The sequence below is a fragment of the Sander lucioperca genome, chromosome 6 (assembly GCF_008315115.2).
Source record: "Sander lucioperca isolate FBNREF2018 chromosome 6, SLUC_FBN_1.2, whole genome shotgun sequence".
Classification (NCBI taxonomy): Eukaryota; Metazoa; Chordata; class Actinopteri; order Perciformes; family Percidae; genus Sander; species Sander lucioperca.
This window is the reverse complement of record NC_050178.1, coordinates 43131149-43158946: the sequence shown is the minus strand read 5'-3', so window position 1 is coordinate 43158946 and position 27798 is coordinate 43131149. Positions and strand designations below refer to the sequence as shown.

Sequence of the window (27798 nt, the reverse complement as noted above, 5' to 3'; positions counted from 1 at the left end):
TCTCTTCAATTGTTATTGTATATTTTTTGTAAATTTGTAAATTCTATTGTTATACTGTATACTGTAGCTAGCCTATACTTAACAGTATTTATTATATTTATATATATGTATATATATATATATATATATATATATATATATATATATATATATATATATATATATATATATATATATTTCTTACTGTCCTTTCTGTTTTTATTTTATGTTAAGTGAGTGTTGTACTTTGAGAGCAACCAGAGTCAAATTCCTTGTTCAATAAAGATTATTCTGATTGAAACTAAATGTACATTGAGCAGGATCAAAATAAAGCCTTTTTGTCTAACGTCCGGCATATCAGCAACAGAGTAAGCATACATCAGGAAGAACGGGACAAGATAGTAAGATATAGACAGTGAAAGAAAGAAAGTGTAAGCTTTTTGGAGTTCATGTTTATTCTGCCTTAAATGTACGTGTGCGGTAACAACGTAACGGACGGAACTCGAGCACATTCTTACGTACAGTACGTATTCTACGTAGCAGTGGAGCAGGACGTAATAAGGATGTGTCAAAGCAACACCGTGAACAAAAGACGTGTTCTTTCTTTTAGCGGTTACAAATAACCGAAGCTAAATCAAAAGGACAAACACTGAACGTCTCCAGTAACTAAACGGAGGTTATTTAGTTCCAGGAGCTGTTGGCGGTGACCGGTGACCAGCGTTACTCCGCATACACAGTGGCAGGTGAGTCACATCGGCTGTTGCTAGTTTCTGTCCTTTGAAACAGTCCACACAGTAGCTAACGTTAGCTAAAATGAGCTGGGACAAATCATTATAGACCTGCACACACATGTTCGGAGGCTGTGTGTGTCACGGTCAGTGTCGACTCGATTTACACGTTTCCTTCTGTCGTTGCGTCTCTGAAAATGTATATCTGTCACTGCGCATGCGCGATAAATGTAGTTTGCATACTGTCTATGGTTGTCCCCCATTCTTTCTTGTGCAGTAACATTTAACGTTGATAGAATGTACTTTTTACAAACTACATTGCTAGATTAAAGAATTGTGAAACATTGTGATTTTTAATCCGAATTATTAATGTTTTGAGAGTTACAGTTAGTAGTTACAGGTGAATGAATTTCATTGTCCATTGGTATTCTTTGCACACACAGGTGAAAGTAGCAATGCCTGAAAAACATGTCTCACAAAGAAGATAATGAAGGGAAGAGGAGGTGAGCAGCACAAACTAACAGCATGACAGTTCCAAGAATGCTTATTAAAGGGTAATTTTGGTATTTTTTAACCTGGACCCTATTTTCCCATGCGTTGGTGTCTTAGTGACTAATGTTAACAAAAAATTTGGTCCAGTATTGAGCGAGAACACTGTAACCTGCAGCTGCAAACCGGGCTGCAATGTACAGTAACCATATAGGGCAAATGTGCATCATCAATTTCCATCCACTAATGGTGCAGATTTTGTCACTGACAGGCTTGGATTATTATTCTAAGTGTCTGACAACATTATGGAAAGGATCCCTACAGAGATAGACCTTTTTGTTAAAGGGTACAATTATTTTTGATTACATGAAACAGCTCAGAAATGACCATAGTCAAACTCACCAAACTCTATTTAAATAAGTAGTACTTATAGCGTGTATAGAGCCAGCATATTTCCACATGTAAATGGGTGAATTAAGGGTTTATTACAACCAAACCAGAGTGGTGATTGTTGGAACAGTGAAAAGACAAAACAAGATGGCTTTTGATAGTTTTATTATGTTTCTGTCCACTTTGAATGAAGTGTGTTTTACGATCATAAAATTACTGTTTATTTAAACGGAGCCATGTGGGTTTGGTGATGGTGATTTCGGGGCTGTTTCATGTTAAACTAAAAGGATCTTACTCTTTAACTAAAATGTCTATCTCTGTAGGGATCCTTTCCATAATGTTGACAGACACTTAGAATAATAATGTGAGCATGTCAGTGGACAAACAAGCACTTTTTGTGGATGGAAAAACATTGTAGCTTTTTTCATAATGGACTAATTTCATTTTTTGTTTTACACATTTTAATTGTTGTTACCATCAGTCACAAAAACATAGGAAAATAGGGTCCAGGTTGAAAAAAAAAAGAAGTTACACTTTAAGCCAATGGGGAAATCATTAATAACAATTAATGTAATGCAGCAGTGTTGTATTAAACACCTTTCTTACTTTCTTTTTTTCAGCTCTCACCACACTGAATTGTACACCAGCATCCCTCGAACATGTCTTCCCATTGTCTACCACCCAGACTACAACATCACCTTCATGGGCCTTGAAAAGCTCCATCCATTTGATGCAGGGAAGTGGGGGAAAGTCATTCACTTCTTGAAAGGTAAGAGAATGAGAAACACGTTGGCAGATGGGAAGAGTTGATCAAAGAAGCAAAGAGACGTAGAGAACAAGGAGGAGAGAGTGGAGAGGTGAGATGTAGTTGCTTGAGTAGGGGAAAGGCAGAGCAATGGAGCACAGATAATTTGAGAAAACTCCCTGTGGGAGTCTGTGCAGGTACAGTAGATGAGGCCCAGCACGGGTTTCAAGGCCGAGGGAAAACAGTCGCTAGCTAACTGGCACGACTTCACACTAAGTTATTGCTAAAACATGCATTGTGCACCATGGATTGACTTTGCTATAGAAAGTGTCGTACACAGCTTAATGAATTCACAAAACATTCAGAAGATAAGAGTGCAAATAAAGAACTGAGCTTCTGCTGAAAGAGGAAAAAACCTTGGACTTTTTTTGTATTCACCTTTGCAGTAACCTAGAGAAAAAGTGGCTGCTTCTGCAGATTAAACCAACATATTTACAAAATCATGCAAAGGAACCTGTTGTGTAATCGATTTTAATGACCCATCTGTGTTAGATTCAGACTCAGAGGCTGTTTTTCTTTTTTTTAACAGCGTGTACAACCTGATCTCACAGAATTCCGTGAAATGAACACGGCCCCTTAACTCAAAATCTGTGTCAGTTTCACGGAATCGCAAAACATTCCGTGATGGGCCCACGGAAGAATTCCGTTAAATGAACACGGCCCCTTAAGTTAAGGAAAAGGTCGTGGGTGGGCTTAGGGTTCCGTGACACGCGGGAAGAACGGGACGGAAAAGAAGAAAACGACTTTAGGAAACTTGACATGTGGGACACGAACCCCAGTCTCCTGGGTGAAAGTCCTGTGTTTGACCCATCCACCACCCTGACCGGCCTCCTTACGCGAAATTTCGACCTTACACAGCGCTACCATAGTCGCTCTTAATGCTACATCATCTTCTCATTGACTTTACATTGGCATTGTTTTCCGTGGTGGCCACACGGATTTTTCACACATTCCGTGCCACCACCACGTAATGCGCTGTTAACAATTTTTGGTGCAATTTTCATTGCATAAATATCCCGCATATTCCATCGCATTTTTTAAGAAAACGTGCCGCATAATCAATTTTTTTTTTCAGGATTTTTGCCCGCAACAATCACAAAAAAACTCACAGTTCATAATACTGCAAATATATTATTGTTACAATACTTTCATCAGTTGGCCATTGGCTCAATCACCATTGTGTTACCTCCTTCGGCAACAGAAAGTGACTTAACAGACATTTATGTATGCGTAAATCTTCAAGCAGCCGCTTAAACAAGCACACTGTGGTTGTGTAAAACAACAATAGGAAATATCACTTATTTATTTTTTTTAAAGCTGCGGTTTTGAAAATACCTGCGTTTGTGTGGGCAGGGCCTTAGCTTATAGAATTTATGTCACAATCCCAAGTTTTTCATGTAACAACAGCATTATATTATTAGTCGCAAGCCTATTTGATTTATTTAACTCTGATCAAACAATGCCTTTGTCTCAGAGGAGCACTTCATCACCGATGGAAACATCGTGGAAGCCCGTGAAGCTACTGAAGAGGATCTGCTGGTGGTTCACACCAAGCGCTACCTCAACAGATTAAAGGTTGCTCCCCCCCCCCCAACACTTCCCACCTTTAGTGCATCTCTCATTATGACAGCATGGCATGTTTACTACAGTTCTTCATCTCTTCACTTCTTTCTGTACATCTCTGTGTATTACACGCATCGCTCAGTAGTACTGAGGAGGTAAGGGGTCCATCAGGATTTTAAATTGATTTGATATTTAAATCATAGTCTCGCATTGCTTCACATTCCTCTCTCTCCCAACCTAATCTCACTTTGCCAGACCTTCCTCCACAGCGCTGTGGAGGAAGGTCTGGCTAGTCCACACAGCATTCCAGCACAGGAGAAAAATGTGCTCTGGTTTATTGGCATTTCTTTAAACCAATCACAATCGTCTTCAAACCAGAGTTTGTTGTCTGGGATTTCTCTCAGATTTTCTTTAAATGTTTCTTCTATTTGACATGTTCCTTCTCATATTGTAATGCAAGGAGGTGACATAATTGGTCGTCATTCTAATCCATCATGTCAAGCATATATTCAGAAGAAAGCACCTCTCCGAGTCCTTTGAGTCAGTAAGAGTTTTTGCGCTTTTAATCTATCCGCCCTAGGACTTGATTAGGATGCTCATTTGATTTTCCCTCCGGAGTGGATTTAGGAGGCTGCAGTTCAGTTGTTTGTGGCAATTTGCCAAACAGTCATTGATAAAGAAATACTGAGATGTGGTTGTAAATCTCTCATAAAGGAGTGTTTGCTTCAGGAAAAGTAAAGCTGATAGCAGTAGTTCCATAGGCGTAGATTTCGTGGGGATGTAGGGGATATGTCCCCCCCCCCCCATTATTTAGAATAGGTAGATTTGTCCTCCTCACAAAATAATAAAGACAACCCACTCGCCAAAAGAGGGAGAATTAACTGTCCAGGTAGGGCTGGGCGATATGGAGAAAATCAAATATCAATATCAAAATATCAAATATCGATATTTTTGACCAAATACCTCGATACCGCAACAATATTGTAGTGTTGACTATTGGTGCTTTCACAAAATATTTACACAATGAGATTTTTGATAAATAATCATCAGTAATGTGGATATAATGACTGAGTGTAAATAATAGAACAGTTACAACAGTCTGGTAAGTTCAGAAAATGACATCACTTTACTATAATGCAGCCTTTAAAACCAGGAAAAGACACTTATGACATATTACGATATTACGATATCCAAAATCTAAGACGATATCTAGTCTCATATCACGATATCGATATAATATCGATATATTTCCCAGCTCTACATCCAGGGGCTCGTTTCCCAACGATTTCAGACACCCCTATAGTGGACCATACCATCTTAACCTCGCAGCACGCGTTCGTGTTGCAGTGGCAACATATGAAGCTGCGGTCGAAAATGTCGAGATCTACGAACGATCTGACGGAAAACAATTTTGTCTACTTGTGCTGCAGAAATTGTTGCAAAAACAATTCACCAGAATGCAGGGAACAAAGTTATTTGACGCTCAGACTATACTGGGGGTCCACAGAACAACCCCGTCCCCCGTCCCCTGTCCCCCCGGTTATAATGTGTCCCCCCAATGTTGAAACAAAACCTTCGCCCTTGAGTAGTTCTATCATGTTCAAAGACTTTGTATTTATTCTCTCTCCCCTCTGCTGCATGCAGAACCAAATCTTGGAGGGCTCAAGAGAGGTACCTCAGTACTCTGCTGTGAATTTGCATTCTTCTGTTGCTGTTCTTTTGTTTTCATGTGAGAGTCGAGAGCGAGACTCTTTCTTTAGTCTCTACACCTTTTTATATCCAAACCCTGGTGGGCACACATTGAAACACAATGTGTTCTTACCTCCTTTTTTTGGGGCTTTCTGTGCTTTGTTGCAACTTTTGCAACTACATGCCACTGACACATCAGTTCAAAATGAACTGATTGTCTGGGGGTGGGGTTATGTATCTTACTATGAAATATATATATATATATATATATATATATATATATATATATATATATTTATAATATATCTTACTATAGTCATTCAGTTAGCGTGTCTGTTTAAAAAAATAAATGAACGATAAAGAGTACTCCTGATTCTGTCTTCCATGAAACAAAGATGTCTTGCTAAATGCTTTTCAGTCAACTGAGGTCCTCTCATCTGTGGCTTTGTTTGCCTGATAAGGGATGGAGTCATAGCACAGAAAAAAAGGATTCTATATACTGTGACTAACTGTGTTCTTTTTCACTTTAGTGGTCTCTGGTGGTGGCAACGATCACAGAAATCCCACCCCTCCTGTTTCTGCCTAATTTCCTGGTGCAGCGGAAAGTGTTGAGGCCTTTGCGGACACAGACTGGAGGAACAATAATGGTAGATATCTGTGAGCCTCATTTCCTCTCCGTGTCTCTTCATGTTTGTATCTGGTAATATTACCATATTTTACCCATCTTCTGACTATCCAACGTCATTTGTCAGAGGAAGTCTTTGTCTCTATGTCACATAGAGACAATGTTCTGTAGTGTACCACTATCAGATAATGACGTGCAGTGGTGTGCCTGAACGCGTTCATTGAACGATAGCTCATGAACTCGTTCATATTTTGGGCGAACGTGAACTGAAGGTACTGTATTACTGCCTGATGAACGTTACTGTGAACTCGTTCTTTCTGGTGTCTGTGAACGGCACGCTCTCTCAGTTTAACTTCGTTCAATAGGGTGCCAGATTTCTATAGAGCCTTCCAGGCGAAAACCCAGCTAAAACACACCGTAAACAGGCCAAAGGCTGCATCTCATTTCTCTGTCTTACCCCTTCCCCTTAGTTTTCCGCGTTCATGTGAGAGTAAGGGCTGTCCCAATACTCATTTTGATCGAGAGGTAGGGCTAAGGGGAAGGGATGATGATGTAACCAAGTGGTGTCTCATTTCATAGGGGTATGATTTCACCCCTACCGCTTACCACTTGGTTTTGCGGGACAAGGGCTAGGGGTAAGACGAAGGGGTATGGGTAAGGGGAAGGGGTAAAATGAGAAATGAGATTCAGCCTTAATATGTAGTGGAAAAAACACCCAATCTGGCAACACCAGCCACCAGTGTCGCACCGCCGCATGCTTCATCAAAACAAAAAGCAGCATGGAGGCGACGAAGCAGCAAGGAGGCGTCATATGATCATTTAAACTCAATGCTAATGTAAACCCTGGTTGGATTCAAAATTGGATATGAAGATGAAATCTGACGCATAGTTTCAGTGTTAAAACTGATAACTGTTCTATATGGGCTGTGGCAATAATTTTGAAAAAAATAGTTCGCAGCAACAAATGGAAAAAAAGAACTCTGAACTAGTTCATTTTAAAATTTGTGAACTGAACTTTGAACTAGTTCATGTAGAAAGTGAACTTTCCCAACACTGATGACGCGATCCACTACTGTCTCTGTTACCTTTGTCAAATAAATACAAGCTCTGCAGGTGCATCACAGATCACACATGCAGCTCCCCAGCACCCAGCCAGCATCACAAACGGGACAATTTAGAATCAAATACAGAATTTAAATAGTCAGGCTATCACCAGAACAAGCTGAATCTTTTAAGATTGAACATTAGTCTGGGGAGTCTGCTCTGTATTTTCTACTGCACAAGAGGCGTGATCAACAGGCATAGTTCAAATGACTCTGTACGCAATTGGATAGTCCTTCAACCAATCAGACCAACGATCCGGGTGACGTAGCAGCGACAGCGACATCAACGGGTTGCTGCGCTTCGGTGGCCGCTATGTAAACAAGAAGCTGCTTGGTCGCTTCTCTCTCGTCATCGTGTTAAACCCGCCAATAGTGCGCCAGGTGGATAAGCCAGTTTGTGATTGGTTCCCGCAAATTTGTAACGGAAGCAGGATAGAATAATGTACAGGTTTCCAGCCTGAACTGCAGGGAGAAATCAAATCACCGGCAGATAGGGCTGCTTCAGTTGTTGTTTTGTGTTTTTAATGTTTTTTGTGTACTTTGTGTTTGTGTGTGTATGTGTGACTGTACTGTTGCCTGTCTTGGCCAGGACACTCTTGAAAATTTTTAATCTCAATGAGTTTTTTTTTCTGGTTAAATAAAGCTTAAATAAAAACAAAATTGATATATTGCAAGTAATATTAGACCTAGCATCATGCCTAAGGTCTGTTTTACCTAAAGAGATGCATTCTGGGAGTCATGGTGGTGCTCTCACTGCTTACATTGAGCACTTGTTTTTCCCCATACAGAGAGGAGTGTTAGAGCCATGGCCAGAGTGGCCATTAGTGTGGCATTTACACAGAGTCTCTCCATCTCATATCTCTTTCCCTCAGGTGTCCTACACGCTGAGCTCCGGAAATATATGGGCCTTTTTTCATCCAAGAGAGAAATCTTGACCTGCCTTTAAAAGTAGATGCTGCCACAGCATTACTCTTAGTAAAAGAAATGTACCGTGAATGTAGCGCACATCTCAGTTATTAATGATTTATCTGATTACATTTTGCTCATCAATCCTTGAGAACAGTATAGCGGTTTGAAAGTAACTACATTCCCAAGAATGTCCTTTTATTTGTAAAGTGTAGTAGATAAGCCCTGGTGGTTTCTTAGGAGCATGAGTCAGTGGAGCAGCCAGTCCTAAATAACCCCTTCCTTATGCGTAGCCATGCACATTAGGATTAGGTTGATCAACATGTGAAACAAACACTGCCTGTCTCTCTTTTCACAGGAAAAAATGCTTTTAAGAGTAGGCTAGATTTAACATATAGTGGGTCTGTAAGAGAATTCCCTATGTATGTGAGTATTATCCTACACTTTTATTCTATAAGTAAATGTGCGCTCCAGCACCTACATTGACATTGAATGTAAATTGAGGTAACTTTCCCTTTAAATCTTCTCCAAATATACAGTAAAATAACATCATAGTTTACATGATCATAGTCAGGGTCTTCCTGAACAAGATTACGTTTTAAATTTCAGCAAACATAAAAGGAAAGGAAAATATGTATTTAATTTATGGGAGTTAAAAAATGGGAACATTATGTGTAACAATATTATTTAAGCTGACTTTCCCTGTGCATGAATATACAGTCAAACTACTTTTTGTAATTGTATAAGGTCATAGTTTGAGCAGAAATCCATTGTGCTTCTCAGCAAAACTATTATGGAAACAGTATTATCTATTAAGGACTTCTTTGCTGGCGGTTTTATTTGGTATATAAAATGTGAGAAATTGTTGCTGAAATGCGGGTCTTTCTGTATCCTTTTTGGCCGCTCTAAGTACCGGTACCGCAACACCAGGAATAGACGAGCGTCAAAATCGAAGCGGTGGCTGGCTTGTCAGGGTTTTCACAAATGACTGCTCACTTGACTATTGGCTGTTGGCTGCAACTTTATCAGTTATAAGTATATAGTTATATAGTTTAAATGGTCTGTATTTATATTGCGCGTCGTCTTAACGGCTACTCAAAGCGCTTTTGCATAGTACAGCAACCATTCACCATTCATACACTGGTGGCCGAGGCTGCCGTACAAGGTGCCCCATGCTCATCAGATAAACATTAACGCACCGATGGCACAGCATTGGGAACAATTTGGGGGAGAAAAAAAATCTTTCCCAAGGACACTTTGACATGGGACTGCAAAGCCAGGGATCGAACTACCAACCTTCCAATTGGTAGGCAAACGCTCTACCACCTAAGCCACAGCCTCCTCCAAAAGTAGCTGGTGGTATCTCGAGCCCTGTGATAGCAGTTACAGTCTTTTGAGTTATAAGTAAGACTTTGAGAACTGAGCTTGACCGAAATCACCATAGCAACCAGTGACTTAGCAGTCAGCAGGCAGTATGGCTAAAGCTTATTGGGTAATTTGACTGCTTAACTCTCAGGCTGTTTTCGGAACCGCCTACTACTGTACATACCGACGGACGCATTATGTAGTATGTACTGCTGCATACTGCGTTCATCGGTGGTATGCAGCCAGCTTACAGCGGGGTCTATGAGCACGACCCTCTGGCCGGCTGGCTAGCGACCCCGACAGGCACTAGCTGGCTGTCGCGTCAGTTTGTAGAAGTTCTCAACTCCAAAAAATCGTTGCCGCAAATTTGGGATTCAGCATAAATTTTCGTAAAACCCATATTCCAATTCTACACAGATGATTTCCGCCTTAAAAAATCTCAAAAGTGAATTAAGTGATGAAATAGCAGACGGAAATTGTAAAAAGCTTCCAGTTGTTGGTCACAAACTGCAAGCCACAGTTGTTTTGACCGTTCCAGCACTTTGCATTGTGGGATACAGTAGGCGAGGTAGGCTGTTCCGATGCATACTGGAGATTTTTTCGGAATCAGTATGACATCTGGGTATTTTTGGCATACTGTAGATTTTGATTTTGTCTACATACTGCATACTACATGCTACATTTTGCACAAATCGGTATGTACTGCGAAGATAGTAGGCTTTTTCGAAAAAGGTCTCAGTCTAAAATCCGTGCTTGTTGCTCTCACGGAGCCATTTTAATGTAGGCCATTTTGTCCTCTCCTATCAGGACATCAGCACAGGTGTTAATAATGATATATTAGCAATGCCTTCGAGGGCAGCTTTACAAATGAGGGGAAAAAAGAGAAGCTGTGGTAAACACATACAGAATTTGAAGTTTTTTTTTCCAGATCTGTGCCCTGCAGTGAAAAGCAGCATCTGAATGCATCACCTTGAAACATTTTCCAAGGAGATTGCTTATTTCTTTCTTCTGTTCCTCAATACACAAATCATTTCTGGTGAATGCAACCCTCAATGATTGTAGCTGCATTTTGTGGTTTATTTGGAAATTTTCATGTATAACTTGATATTCTATTTCACTCAGAAAGGGACTTTTTTTTAAATTAATCTTTCAATGTTGGTTTCGGAAATTTAACTGAAATATTTTGTCTTTTCCACAGGCAGGAAAACTAGCTGTTGACCGAGGATGGGCTATAAACGTAGGTGAGTGACTATCTTGTGCTGATACGCATAACACATGAATAGACAACCAATCCCTCTGCATACAGCTCCAATATGTGAGAGGGCGTTACCAATACCAATACCGTGACTTCGACACTGGTTCCTTAACTTTTGTGGATAGCAATTTTATAAAACCAAAAGAAAGTACAACGTTACACATTACGGCACAATCTTTTTATTTATTCATTTTTCTCTGTGCGTAGCGTAAAGTTTTTTTCCCCGCGTGTCTCTACGACGTCTAACGTTAGACAGCCAATCGCAGCCATTATTAGATCTTGGTAGAAGCATGCTGCGTGCTCATTGGCTCACTGATGGTGATGTGATTTACTCTGGGAACACACCGCAGGCGTAAGTGTTGCGTAGATACGTGCCTGATCGTGCGCCTGGCCATTCATACCGGACGCGTATTTCTTATATCCTTCTCCTCTCTGCTCTCTCTCGGCTCTCTCTCTCTGTCTGTGTGTTTGGTAGTCATCCAACAACAACCCCTACCACCTCCAGCCAGGTCACTCCCACCTGTCTATCCGCCTGCGTGCCTGACCACCTGTCTCGATGTAGACACAGCTGAGAAGTCAAGACAGCCAAAATCACCGTAAACCTGGCTGTTTTATTTTGAAATTTTTTTATTTTGGAAAATATCTGGCTGCACTGTGGTCTTCCTGTATGTGATTACCTGCCTGGCTAGACACATACGCTCACGTATCGCGTAAAAAATAGAACACGTTCTCACACCCATCTTGTAAAATATGGACGCTTGGTCAGGTGCCTTTGTCGTTCTTATTGACGCTAAAAGTCTCCTTTAGCGCTTTAAGTAAACATGCTTGGTCGGGACTTTTAAGGATAAGGTCGTGGGTGGGCTTACGGTTCCGTGACACGCGGGAACTACGGGACGGTTGGGTTTAGGAAAGGGTCGTGGGTGGGCGTATGGTTCCGTTACACGCGGGAAGAACGGGACGGTCGGGTTTAGGAAAGGGTCGTGGGTGTACGGTTCTGTGACACGCGGGAGGAAAGAAAAGACACCTTTTTCGTCGCATCAGACGCTGACAGCCACTGTCCAAACTATACGCGACACTTTCGTCTGCGGTGTGTTTTGGGTGTTACTCCTTAGGTATTGAAATTGGGTATTGAATGACAAGGCATTTTTCAATACTTGATACTTTAGAGGCACTTTGGTCGGTGCCTAATAAGTATTGAATATGGTACCCAGCCCTAAGTTACTGTCGGTGTCCAACCTTGTCTCCTACACAATACGTTAATATTAGGGGTGTAACAGTACACAAAATTCTCGGGTCGGTATGTACCTTGTTTTTGGGGTCACAGTTGGGTTTGTATCCCTAAAACATGGAAAACAAACAAAATTAAATGGAATGTCTTTTGCTTATACCCACCACCCCAAGTTTGTGCCAAGCAGAGAACAAAAAAAAGCTGCATCATTACTTTGTACCTCCTGCTTAGTCAGCTGCTTCACACCTTCTGTTAATGAATCGGGTGGAAATATTGTTCTGCATTAATAAACTATAACTATATAAACGCTATTTAAATGCGTCTGACGTCTACATATTGTGTCTCAATACTGTGATAATAATAATACATTTTATTTAATGGCGACTTTCAATGCACTCAAGGTACGTCACATACGATCAGCGATAAAACAATACAATAAGCAACAAAGCACCCGCAATAAAACCTCAATGAAATCAACAATAAAATATACTATAAGCAACAAAGCACCTGCAGTAAAACATTAATAAAATCCACAATAAAACACAATAAGTAACTCAACTTAGCAATGAGAAATAAAATAGGATGCAGGCTTTATAAAAGACTTGTTGGAGGCCAGGCAATAAATGGTAATCATATTTACCCCCGTCGCCTTACTGGCCTGTATTTATATTCTACCTTACACTGTAGTTTAATGAACATGAGCGTAGCAGGGCAGAGGGGAGTATAACTTTTACCCTGAATGAATAGTTATCATCCCAATTTGTCTCTACACAGTATTTTTTCCCATCCCTGTACTGTACATTGCTGCACTTCAAGCATTTTAGTAGCAATTGAACAGTCCCATTCTGGTGTCAATACACCCATTGTTGTGCCACAGGGGAACAGCAGCCATTTTTATGAGCTGCAATAGACTCAATAACAGCCCAGGACCAATTATGGTGGTTTAAAATAATAGCCCTTCTCGGCTTGTCTAATGGCCCTGATGTTGAGCCAGTGGATTTTCTGTTTCCCAGGAGGAGGCTTCCACCACTGCTCCAGCGACAGGGGAGGAGGCTTTTGTGCCTTCGCTGACATCACTCTGGCCATCAAGGTAAGTAGTACTAGTCTGGATCAACGACGGTACATTTCCAGGATAACTGCCTCACATTCGTCGCTGCCGGATGTTCCGCCGGATGTCCCTTGTCTTCCGCTCTCTGTGTCTCCCTTCTGGAAACAAAAACAAACTTTGAGAAATTTGGATCGTGCAACAAGACAGGCCTGCTTGGTTCCTTCGGGGAATGATTGTTAAGATTTACAAAGAATATGTTTACAGCATTTATTCTCTAACTGGGACGTTTTGGGACCGATTGGCAGGGATTTGCTGGTAAGATCAAATGAGGTTTAACCATGTATCAGCTAATTTAAATAGCTCATGTTACTGTTTTGAGTGAACAGTTAACTTCATTTAATATTGTATGTGGCGTTTTCTTTTGCGGGGTGCAACTGTTCCACTAAAACAAGTTCTTCCTGAGACTATTTAGCAGAGCCACCGTCGCTGCGCCCGGAGCTTAGCGCTGCCCAAGAAGATTGGGATTGGTTTAAAGAAATGCAAACAACCCAGAGCGCTTATTTTCTCCTATGCCAGAATGTATCTGTGGTGAAGCTAGACCTTTACTCCACAGCACTGTGGAGATAGGTCTGGTAATGTGAGCTAATGCTAGCTAATGTTAGCAAACTTAAAGGTTAGCTTAACTTTTTTTCTAGCACTACCAACTAACACTGTTAAGGCCTCCAATTAGCTTCAACTGAACTTAGGAATGTATTATTGCAAATAATGAGGACATTGGATTTTGACCTGATCTCTTTGACAGGTTTCATAACAAAAAGTAAAACAAGAAGTTTACATACTGTAGCTCACCAGCAGCCTGTTGCACCAGCTGTGTGCAAGTTCTCTCTGAAGTTAGGGTGTAAAGTCCACACTACAACAATAGGTTGAAACTAGTTACTTTGATTCTCAAGTTGTGCCGATGTTTGGTTGCACCACGCTAACGTTAATTACCAAACAGTCACAGAAAGGTACATAAACTGAGACAAAGCATTATGAATAGGTGCAGACTATACAACCTTATTACATGACTTGGTTGAATACAACGGCTAGTTAGCAGTAGCTAGCAGTAGCTAGCAGTAGCTAGCGGTAGCGGTTGGCAGGACATTGTTCAGGCGACCAAAATGTTTCAAATAATTTTGAAGTGAAAACACAGAAGTGAGAGGGTCAAAGTTTAAGATGAAAACATGGACAACACCCAAAAACAAGTTTTTTAACACGTATTTTAATGTCTACAGTGTTAGCATGGTTAGCATTGCTAAGCCTCTGTCCTGATTGACAGGTCCTAAAGCATCCCCTGCTTTATCGTCTATTTTAAAATAAATGGGACCATAATTTACTAAATGAACATCATGCTGTGTTGAAGAAGACTTGAAACTAGCGATTGAGACCATAAACTCATTATGAAAATGTTTACTGAGGTAATAAATCAAGTGAGAAGTGGGTCACTTTCTCATAGCACGGTCCCGCGGGGTCTTAAAAAGTATAAAATTATAAACTTTAAATCTAAGGCCTTAAAACATCTTAAAAAACAGCCAGATTTTCATCCGAGGTCTTACATTTCAGTTAGTCAGGTCTAAAAAAGGTTTTACCCTCGTTCATTTCCAGAAATGCTGGCCGCAGAAAGAGAAAGTATGGAGTCGTAGCCTACAAAGAGAAAGTATGGAGTCGTAGCCTACAAAGAGAAAGTATGGAGTCGTAGTAAGGGTGCTCCGATCAGGATTTTTGGGGCCGATCACCGATTGCTGTGAGCAGTATCGACCGATGCCGATCACCGATCACCGGGTCTATTTGAAACCTTCTATTTATCATGTCATATATTTATCATATATTAATTTTAATATTCTTAACAACAATGAATAAGTATTAAAATTAACAGAAGATAATGTATTGTGAATTGTCAACGGTTTACTTTTATTGACAGGAAATGTTCAACATTCCACTTCCTCTGTTAGAAACACACCTTAAACAGCTTAGAGCTTATAGCTAAAGCCTCGTTCGGAAAAACTGTCAGTGTGTTCTTCAGTGTGTCTTTAGTGTGTTCTGAGCAGGGTGGGGCCACTTAAATTTTTTACCAGCCACTTTTTCCAGAATTCAAATTTATAAAAGAGAGTGCACTATCATATTTTGAATTGCTTTATTAATTATGTTTTATTATTAATACATATTTTATTAATATAATGTCTTTATTATGTGTCAGTAGCTTGTTGATCTTTACATTGTAAGTTAATTTCCTATCCTGGTCTGGGACACACATTCATACGGTTTGATAAAGGACTTATTGGACTTTAACTTATCATTGATTTTACAATAACGAGTATAGCTCATGGATGTATTAAGTGCAGCTGTCCTCAATTTAGGTCATCCTGTACGTCTCATCTCCGGTTTTTCCTGCATCCACCGTGTGTGTGTGTGTGTGTGTGTGTCTGTGTGTGTGTGTGTGTGTGTGTGTGTGTGTGTGTGTGTGTGTGTGTGTGTCGTCAGTCGCGGGCTGGAACTGAGCAGCAGAGAGCCAACAGGATTAAAATGGCAGCAGCTTTCAAGCGACTTAAACATCGTTACAGTCTACATTAGAGTTTAGATTCTCGGCCCAAGCCCGAGCCCGACACGAGCCCGACCGGACGTCAGGTCGGGCTCGGGCCGTTATTTTCCGCCACATCCTCGGGCCGGGCCCGGGCCCTTGATCAAGCAATTATTTTTTTTTTTTTTATCCATTACCTTATTATCCTATTTGGGTGGGGAGATAGCTATGCCATAATCAGAAATATTATAAATATATATATATATATAGGCTATATAAAAGTAACAAATGTGTACAAAAGTTAGGCTGCAGTTACAAAATGCAGCACGTGTCATGTCATCGCACGCATCACACCAGAGCTTGAAGATGTAAAGAAAAAAAGAAAAACAGGAGAATTAACTTTGAGCAAGTGTGGAGGAAAGTCGGCGGTATGGAAGCAGTTTAAACAAGTCGTGGGCAGTGACAACAATATGTTGTTCATCATTGTTTCTTTTTTTTTTACGTTTCTTCATTCGGATCCACTTGCGATCCGTTCCATTCTGAACTAACAGCAGTTTACAGGCTTCGTCCTTGTTGTATTATTCTAAACAGATTTCTGCAGTTCAAACAACTCTGAATTGTAGTTGAGGACGTCAGTTATAACGGCCCACGTATTAAAAAATTGTCGGGTTTAAATCGGGCTCGGGCTCATAAGTTATAGTTATGTAATACAGTTAATGTGTTGGGCCGGGCCGGTCTCGGACACAACGTGCTCTGGCTCGGGTAGGGTCGGGCTTGATTTTTTGGGCCGATCTAAGCTCTAGTCTACATTGACGTTAAAATGTAAACAGGTTGGCAGGACGGTCTGAAATGTTTTGCGCTGAAAACTAGCTACTCGACTATGCGTGGTCAAAGCCCCGGCTGTGAACGGTTTAATTTCCTGTAAGTTCTTCACAATAAAAGTCCTCCGTTATTTTGGTATTTGAATGTTTTTATTATGAAGAAGCAAAATCCGGAAATGTTAGGGATTCATTAGCAGTAACGTAACGCGATTCCTATAAGCATTGTGCATTGTTACTTAGCAACAGCATTCTTTGACAAAAACTGTCCAATCCATTACAAGGATACAAGGCTAATTTCCCACCCTGGTTCCGAGGCACTTTTTTTGACCAACTCGGGGAGACTGATCAGTCCAACTGCTTTTTCTGCCAACGGTCGGCCGTCTGGTTGGTGTGTAACTTAGCTGCGTATAGAACATTTTCTCACGAGTAGTGCGTCATCTGATCGGCCTATCTGATCGGCCTTTATGGAGACCACCGATCAAACTATTTAAAGCCTTTATCGGCCGATAATGATCGGTTCCCGATCAATCGGAGCACCCTTAAGTCGTAGCCTACAAAGAGAAAGTATGGAGTCCTAGCCTACAAAGAGAAAGTATGGAGTCGTAGCCTACAAAGAGAAAGTATGGAGTCGTAGCCTACAAAGAGAAAGTATGGAGTCGTAGCCTACAGAGAGAAAGTATGGAGTCGTAGTCTACAAAGAGAAAGTATGGAGTCGTAGCCTACAAAGAGAAAGTATGGAGTCGTAGCCTACAGAGAGAAAGTATGGAGTCGTAGTCTACAAAGAGAAAGTATGGAGTCGTAGCCTACAAAGAGAAAGTATGGAGTCGTAGCCTACAAAGAGAAAGTATGGAGTCGTAGCCTACAGAGAGAAAGTATGGAGTCGTAGTCTACAAAGAGAAAGTATGGAGTCGTAGCCTACAAAGAGAAAGTATGGAGTCGTAGCCTACAGAGAGAAAGTATGGAGTCGTAGCCTACAAAGCGGAGCTCTAGAGTCTTTGCTCTGTAATAAAACCAGCAGAACGCTGCCCTCAGAACGATGGTTCGGTGTGTTGTAGTTCTTTCGGGGGGTATTAGTGTTGGTACGTACGCGGTGATAAAACTACAAATCCCGTGATAAATGCAATACCTGCCCGCGAAATACGTCTGCGTCTCCTCAGAGTTTGTTAAAGTTCGGCTAGGCCTACGTGTGGAAAATGGGAAAGTGTACTTTTAACGAGACATGGCTAGATTCTGCTGTTGGTTACACGCGGTACCCATTTTTTTGGTAATGCGTCGTGTAGGTCTTAAATTACAATCTTTATGGTCTTAAAATGTCTTAAATTTGACTTACTAAAACCTGCAAGAACCCTGTCATAGACTTCTATAGAAACCAACTTCTTTCTCCCTGCTGGAAATTAGCTTTAAGGCACTTCCGCATTGGCTTCACTTTTCAGGCCTGGAAGCTTTGTCCATTATTTTTACAGTCTATGTCTGTATCACAAAGTACATGAAAGAATGTAAACACAGTTACTGTGGGGAATATAAAGCACGATCAGTGTTTCCCACAGAATTAGATTGTATTTGTGAAGGCTCACAGCCCAGGAATGTTCTTGAGGGCTTGATCTCTCTCAAACTGCAATTTCCACAATGGCTGCTGTTCAGCAAACATTACATAGTTTTGCTTTTGTGTTCATGTTCAATATCTTGCAGCTGATGAGGGTACACTATCATGCTTTGCAAGTACTAGATTATGCACAGTTGAGTACCAAAAAAGAAAGGAGTGAAGGGTTTACATGCAGCTATTGAACAGGTTCCTTTCTTTTAACATCTTCGAACCATAACATAAGTATGAGCTTAACCCGGTTATTGTGGACATTTCTGTACAAAGAATGAGTTTTACTTTGGAATCCCATAGAAAGAGTCTGGTTTGTGAATGTGTCATCTTCAGAGAGAGAGCAAACATTTTCCCATTCATCTCTCAGTTTCTGTTTGAGAGAGTGGAGGGCATCTCCAGGGCTACCATCATCGATCTGGATGCTCATCAGGTGAGCCAATACCATTAACTCTCTTTATGTCAATGTGCATCCTTTTTTACTACCACACCAATCAATGAGACTCTCTGCGGGCCATATTGGCCCTTACTGTCATATTCAATGGAATGTATCTGAAAAGATCTCCACTGGCAAACAGCTTTGGATAATATTAGACTATCACCTGGTTATCTGCAGTAATGTCAGCTACTTGTATGCTTGGGCTTGTTAACTCTGTGATGTGTGCGTTGTGTGTTGTGTAAAACATTGTTCAAACACACACGCATCACATTCTCTGCTTTTGTAGAAAATGTGTACGTTTTTTCAAAAACTGTGCCATTGGCGAAGCCAAAATAAAGCCAAAATAAATAAATTAAAATCTTGATCAGAGAAAATCTGATCTATGTTTGATTCTGTCTGAACTACAAAAAGTGTCTCAGCCTTTCTGCTCCCGGTTGAGGAGCTTAAATATAGTTTTTTGTCCTTTCTTTCACTTGAAATAAGTTATTTGGGCTCTTTTTTCCACAAGGAGACCAGGCGAACCTCGGAGGGTTACATTTTGGAGCAGATCCAAATCACTGGGCGGATACACAAATTATGTTTCACTTTGGTTAACATTGCAAGATAGGGCGTTTGAGCTGCATTCATGTGGTGTCCGAATAATCAGGGAAAAGGGTTCCGTACTGTGGAAATGCACACTGCATTAACATTGTGAGATAGATATTATTTTGTGTTATTTATGCACACACTTAATATGAAGACATTTGTTCAATTTCATATTGCATGTTTAAAGCTTTAGTGCGCAACATTTTGATATTAACGAGCGTACGCCATTCTAGCCATTGCCAAATGAGTTGCTACAAAGCTAAATAAGACTATCAGCGCCAAACAACTCTCTCTGTATTTCTCAGTATGACTATGTTCAGAAGCTTGTGGCGTCCAGCGACTTTCACACGCAGAAACTCAAGTGAAGATAATTACCTCTTCTGAAGAGTCCATCATGTTTTTTTAATCCGCTGTGTCCTCCTTGGCTACTAGCAACTGTGTGAAGGAGGGGTGGGGTTGGGGTGCGCATAATATGAGGTCTTTAATAAAGGTTGTGGTTGTGCTCTGTTGTAGGGAAATGGACACGAGCGTGATTTCTTGGACGACAGACGAGTGTTCATCATGGATGTGTATAATCGCTACATATATCCTGGGGACGGATATGCCAAAAGTGAGTTGATAGCACCAAGAGGCTATAATTAGAGTTGTTCCGATACCAATACCAGTATCGCAAATGCCTCTGATACAGCCTTAAAAGCTGGTATCAGTGAGTATGCGAAACTATGCATTGATCTGATACCAAGTAATTTGAAGCCCTGAAAAAAAATCTACCTTTTAAAGTATTTTAGTGATGTTCTTTTTTCGTTATGACTGACTGTCAAACTAGACAATAAAAGAAAGTTTTATGGCATTCATTCTCTGTCTGTAATTGTTCATGTTTCACAAAGGGTTTAACCTGAGCCAGACCATTCAACAATGATAGTAATCATATCATGTCATATATTTCTTTCGCACTGGTATTGGATCTATACTCTGCATTGGCCGATGCGCAAGTTCAGGTATTGGAATTGGTATCGGGAAGGAAAAAATGGTCTCGGAACATCTCTAGTTATAATAGTTTTGAATTTTCAATTTGTTTTTATTTTATTGTAGTTTTGTCTTTTGGATTTCATTTTAGTTAAGTTTTTTATAAGGTATATCAAGTATGTAGCTACATATACATACAAAATACATGGTTGGAGATTATGTGTAATATTTAATGTTTGCGCTTCTTTAGTGTCCGATGTGAAGCAATTACGGCACAGCACCGTCTCATGTCTCTCATGTCTCAGTCTGTTCAATTTCTGTCCGTTCAAATGGGGTCTCCTGTTTTCAGCAGTGATAAATTATAGCTAAAAACCTAAAACTGCAATGATTTAGCTTCATGTTATTATTTTTTTAATCATTTTTTTAACCTGGCAATATAGTTTCAGTTTAGTTTTACTTGACGGTTTTAGGGCGTTTTCACACCTGAAAGTCCGAACCAAGGTCCGGACCAAGGTTCATGTTTTTGTTACATTGTAACATTTGATCCCGTAAATTTTGGTTTCACACTGCAGTTATGCAAGCACACTAAAGATCTATACGTGACAAAACTACGTCCTGCCGTCATGACATACGTGAGCTGCGTCTACAGATACTGATAATTGATTGGTTTGTAGACGGGCTTCCCCGTCCTCTCGTATCCTCTCTCTGTGTCGGAGTTTTTTCAGCTGACTGCTGCTCTCCCCCACTGCCGCGGCTCTTTTTGTTTTGTTGTGATGTTGAGAAGCGAGACACGGGAACTTTCTTTCTGGAGCATTTATTCAGAGACAAACGGAAACCTACACTGTACATTTACTACCACTTAACAAATAAACTGCTGATGTATTCTTTGCTCTGATAGCCGACAGCTGTCTGCTCTGCTCTCACCATCACTCTCACTCTCTCATGTAGCTTACACACTAAGCACTGAGCTATTCCTTAAGGAGCTTCCCCGGTCTTGTAACACAAGGAGAGGCTGCCAGAGCTTCTTGTATTTGGTCCGAAAGTCCGAACCATCCAAAAAATGCTTTCACACTGTAAACGAACTGGACCATGGTTCAGTTTGGTCCGGACCGAGACCACCTCTTTTTATCGGACCAAAATTTGGTCTTTTGATCTGGACCGTGGTCCGGGGGAGGTTTCACACCTGTAATTTTGGTTCGGATCAAACTGAAAAGTCCGAAAGTCCGGACCAAATGAGGTATGTGTGAAAACGCCCTTAGTTCTTATTGAGTTTCAATTACAATAAATATTTTCACTGCTTATTTTCATTTTAGTTTTCACTTTAGTTTAGTAGAATAACTAACCCTGTAGCATCATCAATTTTCCTCTCAAACTTTTTTTAATATGTATTCATGTACTTACATGTGATGTATTCTGGCGACAAAAAAACCTACACATTGCTACTGATGCCTGGTTAGGGTGGAGGTAGTCTATATCCGTGACATTTCATTTCCGGGATTGTTCAGGTGCCGCCGGAAATTCCGCTGGATGCCCCTGATTTCAGCCGGATGTCCGCCACCTTCCGCTTATTTTGTGTTGGCATTCTAACCTCCGGTGGATTTCTGAGGACTATGGTTAACTGCTCCTCAGATCTCTGCAGGTTAAATCCAGACAGCTAGCTAGACTATCTGTCCAATCTGAGTTTTCTGTTGCACGACTAAAACTACTTTTGAACGTACACGTTTCACCAAAACAAGTTCCTTCCTGAGACTATTTTGCAAGCGGCACCGTTGCTCCGTCTGGCACTTAGCGCCGCCCAAGACAATTGTGTGATTGGTTTAAAGAAATGCCAATAAACCAGAGCACGTTATTCTCCCATCCAGGAATGCTGTGTGGACTATCCAAACCTTCCTCTGCAGCGCTGTGGAGGAAGGTCTGGCAATGTGAGACTAGGGTGGAAGGGGGCTTCCTCCTCCAGTTCCAGCCCCTAGATGTCCCTCAGTGCCATTTTAATTATTATATGCTGTGATTTCCCCTTTGCACTACTATACTCACTCTATTAGCACTCAGCAGGAAATATATCATGCAGGAGTCCATGCAACACAATAATCATGGCTTTTACTCCAAACTAATGTGCCAATACATTAAAGCTGATCTGACAGCAACCACGTTACCATTTGGCCCCAATTCTTACAATACTCCGGGGACGAAACGGCACAGTCCTGCCTTTAAAACTCTCCCCATCCTTTGGCTATCTTCTTCTTCTCTGCAACTAATTGAATTTCATAATGATATCTACCCTGTAAGAAAGTAAAATAAATGTACATTCTGGCTTGTTTAAGATTAAAAAAAAAAAACCTCAGTTCCATTCGGCTTCATATTTTTGGTCCAAGACACATTTATTTCCTTGTACCCTCAAAGAGACCAAAGCTTTCAATTTTTCACTTTTTTTTCTTTCAAGTCTTCTTAAAAAAAAAAACTAGCAGGACTAGCCTTGAAAAACTACCAAGAAAGACAATTGTTCGAAAGTTGTTTGAATTTTGAAACATCAAGGTTTTATAATGAACCTTTTTCATCATTTGCATTAATTATTGGAAATGGACATGCTAATGAATTAAAGCACTGCTGCAGATTTACACTCCGGAGTATTCTATAGATAGAGAAACACAATTATCCGCCTGAACATTTCGTAACAATTCAGTGAGCAGAAATTTGTTTTGGTAAGTTTATTCTGCCTGAGTTAAAAGATATGCTGTTGCAATTATTAATTAGCCCACGTATACATCAGGCCCGTGGATAACTGCTCCTATTTTATTACGGTTGGTTCCAAGGGTGTAGCTTTTGTTTCAACATTGCTGGGGACACAATCTACAGTAACCGGGGGGGGGGGGTCTGGTGGTCGTTCACAATAAATTGTTAAGCATCAAACACTTAATTTCCTCCATTCTGGTGAATGTTTCAGCAATTTATGGTGTCTTTTATGTACGTATGTAAAGGAAAAGGAAAAACATCACATGGTTTCCGGATTTTTTTAACCTTGTTAAAGCCAATAAGCTCCCAAATTTAAAGCTACATAAATACATGTTGTGTTCTTTGCCCCCCCTCCCCCTCCCCCAATGTAGCACAAGTAGACACAAATCATGTTTTCCGTACATGTTTTGAGCCCCTTGAATGGTTATTTTTACCTCTTTCGGGGAGTGGGTTGTCTTTCATATTTTTTGAGTGGGACAAATCTACCTCTTCTAAATATCCCCTCCGCCTGTGGTTGGTTGACTGATGGCAGCTGTGTTCTGTGGCTTTGCGATGAGGATCAGTGTGGATTAGAGGATGGATACCCGAACCGAGCCCCCGACGGGCCGGGCCGGGTTCGGGCAGATATTTAGAGAAGTTGGTGTTCGGGTTGGGCTCGGTCACATCAGCGCGATAAGGCACTGACCATTTTAAATTTAAAAAAAGCTTATTATGTAGATGTGCACCTGTGTTAACGTGCGCTTGTTGCCCCGTGTGCGCTGATGCGCTCATCTGTTGACATTTCTGAATGCCTTCCTACAGCTGCTAAATAAAAGAGGGCTTTCCACACAAACAAACGTACATGTGTCATTAGTATGAGAAAAAAACGTATCGGGCTCGGGTCGGGCTCGGACGTAAATATCTTAATGCCTGTCGGGCTCGGGTCGGGCTCGGTTACTGCTCTGTCGGACGCGGGCCGGGCTCGGACAGAAAAATGCGGCCAGATCAGCACTCTAGTGTGGATATCCATAATGTCTCCATTTCTCTGTATCTCCAGGAGCCATAAAGAGAAAGGTGGAGCTGGACTGGGGCACTGAAGACTCCGAGTACCTTCAGAAAGTAGAGCTCCACTGTGAGGGAGCGCTGAACGAGGTCCAACCTGACATCATTGTCTACAACGCAGGGACGGACATCCTGGATGGGGACCCGCTTGGAGGACTCTCTATATCACCACAGGTACTCTGTCTGACACCCAATGTAAATTTACTCCAGAAGTGAGTACTGATAAGCCTGGAGTGACAGAGTCACGATTTGAAATCGCGATTTGAAAGAATGCAGTTAGCTAATCGCGAAGACCGCGATTAATCAAATGTGCAATATTTAGTTGAATGTTTGGTGCAGCTAGAGCTGTAACAATTCCAAATTGTGCTGTACAATTAACCCTCTGAAAACCAAAGCCATTTTTGAGCGTTTTTTGCTCCTGTCACATTATTCCTCACTGTAAGCTAATTTTTCAATCTGCAAGTCTGGCATCTCAAGACATCTCAAAAGCACAACCATGGCCAGAAGAAGGAATAGCTCCTAAATGTCTTTTGAGCAGTATAACAAAGTAATAATGGCATAAAGCATAAAAAATGTAAGTTAAATTTTTTTGATAATTTATTTATTTTTTAAATAGAAAAACAAATAAATCAGAGGGCACATCTCGCTTAATACTGGACCAATTTCAAAGATGTTGTTCCCATCAGTCACTTGCACATAAAAACTAGGGCTGTCAAAATAACACGTTAATTTCAATTAATTAATCTGAGAAAAAATAATGCATTAAAAAAAATAACGCAGATTAATCCATTCCAGCCGTTCTAGCCACCATTGGACTGTAAAATGAAGGAGGGAGACGAGAATGTTCAATGCAGGACTTTTACTGTAACAGAGTATTATTACAGTGTGGTATTAGTAATTTTACTGAAGTAAAGGATCTGAATACTTCTTCCACCACTGTTTACCACTAGGCTGTGCTGGGGGTTGCAGTCTCAGTCGCGGATTGGATGAATGTTCATCACATTGCTATGCGTCACAATGTCAACACAATGATAGCCTCTTGTAGATAAAAAGCATAGAATTGTATGCGTTTACATCTACACTACTACGTTTTCGTTTAAAAACAGGTATCTTTTGCTACATTTACGCCTTGCGGCAACACTACTGCGTCGTCTCCGAGCCCCTAAAACAGAGACATTTGGAAACACTGCTGCCCCCGTTTTGGTTTGAAAACTCCGGGGTTGCTTTGTAGCCTGGACGGGCACAAACGGAGACCTTTAGAAACGAGGACACACGTCAGTCAGTCTTATCAGTTAGGTAGTCTTACAGACCTTTCAGTAACAGTTCCACCTCATCGTCGGTCCAAGCTAGTATATCCCTGCTCTTACTTTTCACCATTGTTGTTCTTTCGCCAAAGTATCTTCATTTTTAACTCGTACATCCATGATTCTCAACCTCAGAGTCAGACGATGTGCTTATTTTATGCAACAAAATTTCAAACTCAATGAGAGGGATGTTTCTCACCAAAATGCTCTTTGGGAGTTGTAGTTCTTTTCCACATATGTTTTATACGTACACAAGCTTTTACACAAACACAGTTTCTCATCTTTTGTACTTTAGGACTTCAACAAGGAGAGTTTCACATACACCCAAGCCTTGGAAGTTCTCCAATCGCGCCTCACCTACTGTAGCATTGTCTATAGAAAAAATTAAGAGGACTTTAACATCAGAAACCCTGTATGCCTGCAATAACTCTTCCAATTTTGCAGCTCTGTAATGAAATCAGGAAGCATATCTTTTGTTGCATTACTTTCCCTTTAGGTATCCCTGCATCTTTCCTATGTTCCTTAAAAATGAACCTAAACACAACTTTCATTTTTTGTGATTTTTGTTCATTTTAGATGGCATTACATACAGGAATGGAGGTGACACCGATTTGTAGCAATGTGTCTGTTCAAATGCACCGGCTACTAGTGAAAGTGAAGAGCATCTTCAGATCACTTCACATCCCTGTTTACTCTGAAGAAACCCTTTTATAAGATACATGTTGACCATTTTTAGAAGATCAAATTCTTCATCTGCAGCGCTGTAATGGCAGGGGAAATATCTGAATGTAAGAGTGGCAGGCTCAGCTGTGTCGTGTTACATGAGCACTTCATGTAGCTAATTTGTCAGGAAGTTTGAAAGCATACTGAGATAAATTTGGATTTATTACTTCCTGTGTGCAGAGATATCCTGCCAGTGATCCTGCAAATTCCAGAGAATAATTGGAGCAAATAAGAATGTGTTATTGGGAATGGTACACTGATGTGTGTTGTAGAGCTGATTCGGGATGGTACAGTATATGGCCTGAAATTAAAAATGATGTAAAGTTGTCGTTTGGTCCAGGACTCACCAGTACTGACTACCAGCACTATATATCATGATTTACTGGGTAAAAACCAAGCAATTACATGTCAAATCTAACATAGCAGCCCCATATAGCCCGAAAGGAACAATCCTTTGTTTGATAACCACATTTTCAGAAACTGCAGCGCTTCCACTGTGAGATTGGCAGTCGAATCAGGTTCCTTAGATCACGTCTTTAAATAGTCGAATATTCAGGGTCTCCCCTACCTACAAAGTATAGATATGAATACAAATATATCCAAGACACATGCGATGATCATGTCATGCAATTGCTGAGTAATGGTACTGGCACATATTTTGGCTCAATTCAGACACTGTGTTTCCTGTATAATAATGAAATCAGTAGTTGTGCTCCATAATCAGTGAGAATTTTGACACAAGCTGTTCCCACTCTCAATCCCTAGATGAACAGGGATGTGTGTTTCTTTCCTCCTTTATACTGTATGTCGCCCAGAGAGGTTTGTTGCTCTACAGTGGAGAAGTGAGATATCGGACCATCCAGGCCTCCCTTCCCTCCTCGAGTGAGGCTTCAGATAAGGTACTAGTACTATCCAAGGCCGGAGATAGACTGACAGACCAGCGTTTCTCTTGTCTTTCTCTGCCAGGGCATTGTAAATAGAGATGAGATTGTGTTCAGGGCTGCGACGCGACGGGGCATCCCCATACTCATGGTAACATCTGGGGGATACCAGAAGAAAACCGCCCGCATCATCGCTGACTCCATCCTCAACTTGCACCGGCAGGGCCTGATTGGAGCAGAGGCTCTGGAGGGGGAGGGATCATCATCACTGGTGACCAGCATGATGTGCAGCTCTGGATCTGTTGGATCAACATTCACTGCTGTATGAGTAGGGTTAGGTATTGTTTTTTTAACCGATACCGGTGCTAAAACGATACCTTTCAAACGGCGCCAGTGCCTAAACCGTGAACTGATACTTACTAGACCGCAAAACGACAGTCGCTGACATTAAAAAACGGCTTGTTTATTGCTAAAGCCATATGGTCAAATGTAAATGATTTATTGAAAATGTAAAAATAATTTTATTTTAACCAGTCAATTGCTGTTAAACGACAAAAAAGGAACCACTAGATGGCAGAAGAGTACTTTACAACAACATTGAATGCACCATGAGCTTACAAGTTGCAATTGAATGCACCATTAAGTCCCGTCGGTGTGGTTTCTCTGACAACCTCGACTAGGGCAGTGGCCAGCTGCAGACTGGTAACGACTGGTAAACGTCCCGGTGTTGGAGTCCTTCCTTTCCGTTTAGCTTTCAGCATTTTAACCGCGTTTAAGACAGCTACTAGTAGGGGTGTAACAATACATCGATATATCGATTCAATCCTCAATGATCCAATATTATCAATACAAAGGTTAAATATCAATACATATCGTCATCTTTAAGATGTGCTTTTATTTTGAAATTTCCACTTTATATTTATTCTTTTTATTAAAAAGAGTAGTTTGTTTTTTAATTTAAATGTCTGGAAGAGCTTGGGCGGCCTT

The 27798-nt window shown here is 40.8% G+C and overlaps 1 protein-coding gene across 5 annotated transcripts; it reads left to right on the top strand.

Annotated features, from left to right (window-relative positions):
- The first annotated feature begins 485 nt into the window (after nucleotides 1-485).
- On the top strand, nucleotides 486-27798 carry hdac11 (histone deacetylase 11). 5 transcript variants are annotated; one of them, XM_036001759.1, is made up of 12 exons: nucleotides 486-722; nucleotides 1151-1210; nucleotides 2207-2355; nucleotides 3866-3966; nucleotides 5599-5625; nucleotides 6174-6290; nucleotides 10841-10883; nucleotides 13139-13215; nucleotides 18513-18575; nucleotides 19680-19776; nucleotides 23899-24077; nucleotides 26897-27798. In XM_036001759.1, the coding sequence occupies exons 2-12, from the start codon at nucleotides 1176-1178 to the stop codon at nucleotides 27137-27139; spliced, it is 1131 nt and encodes a 376-aa protein (XP_035857652.1). In that variant the 5' UTR covers nucleotides 486-722; nucleotides 1151-1175; the 3' UTR covers nucleotides 27140-27798. The 5 variants fall into 5 exon arrangements, with proteins under 5 accessions (XP_035857652.1, XP_031136706.1, XP_031136716.1 ...); XM_031280846.2 differs by lacking the exon at nucleotides 5599-5625 and having other exon boundaries at nucleotides 26897-27797; XM_031280856.2 differs by lacking the exons at nucleotides 486-722; nucleotides 5599-5625 and having other exon boundaries at nucleotides 1151-1261; nucleotides 26897-27797.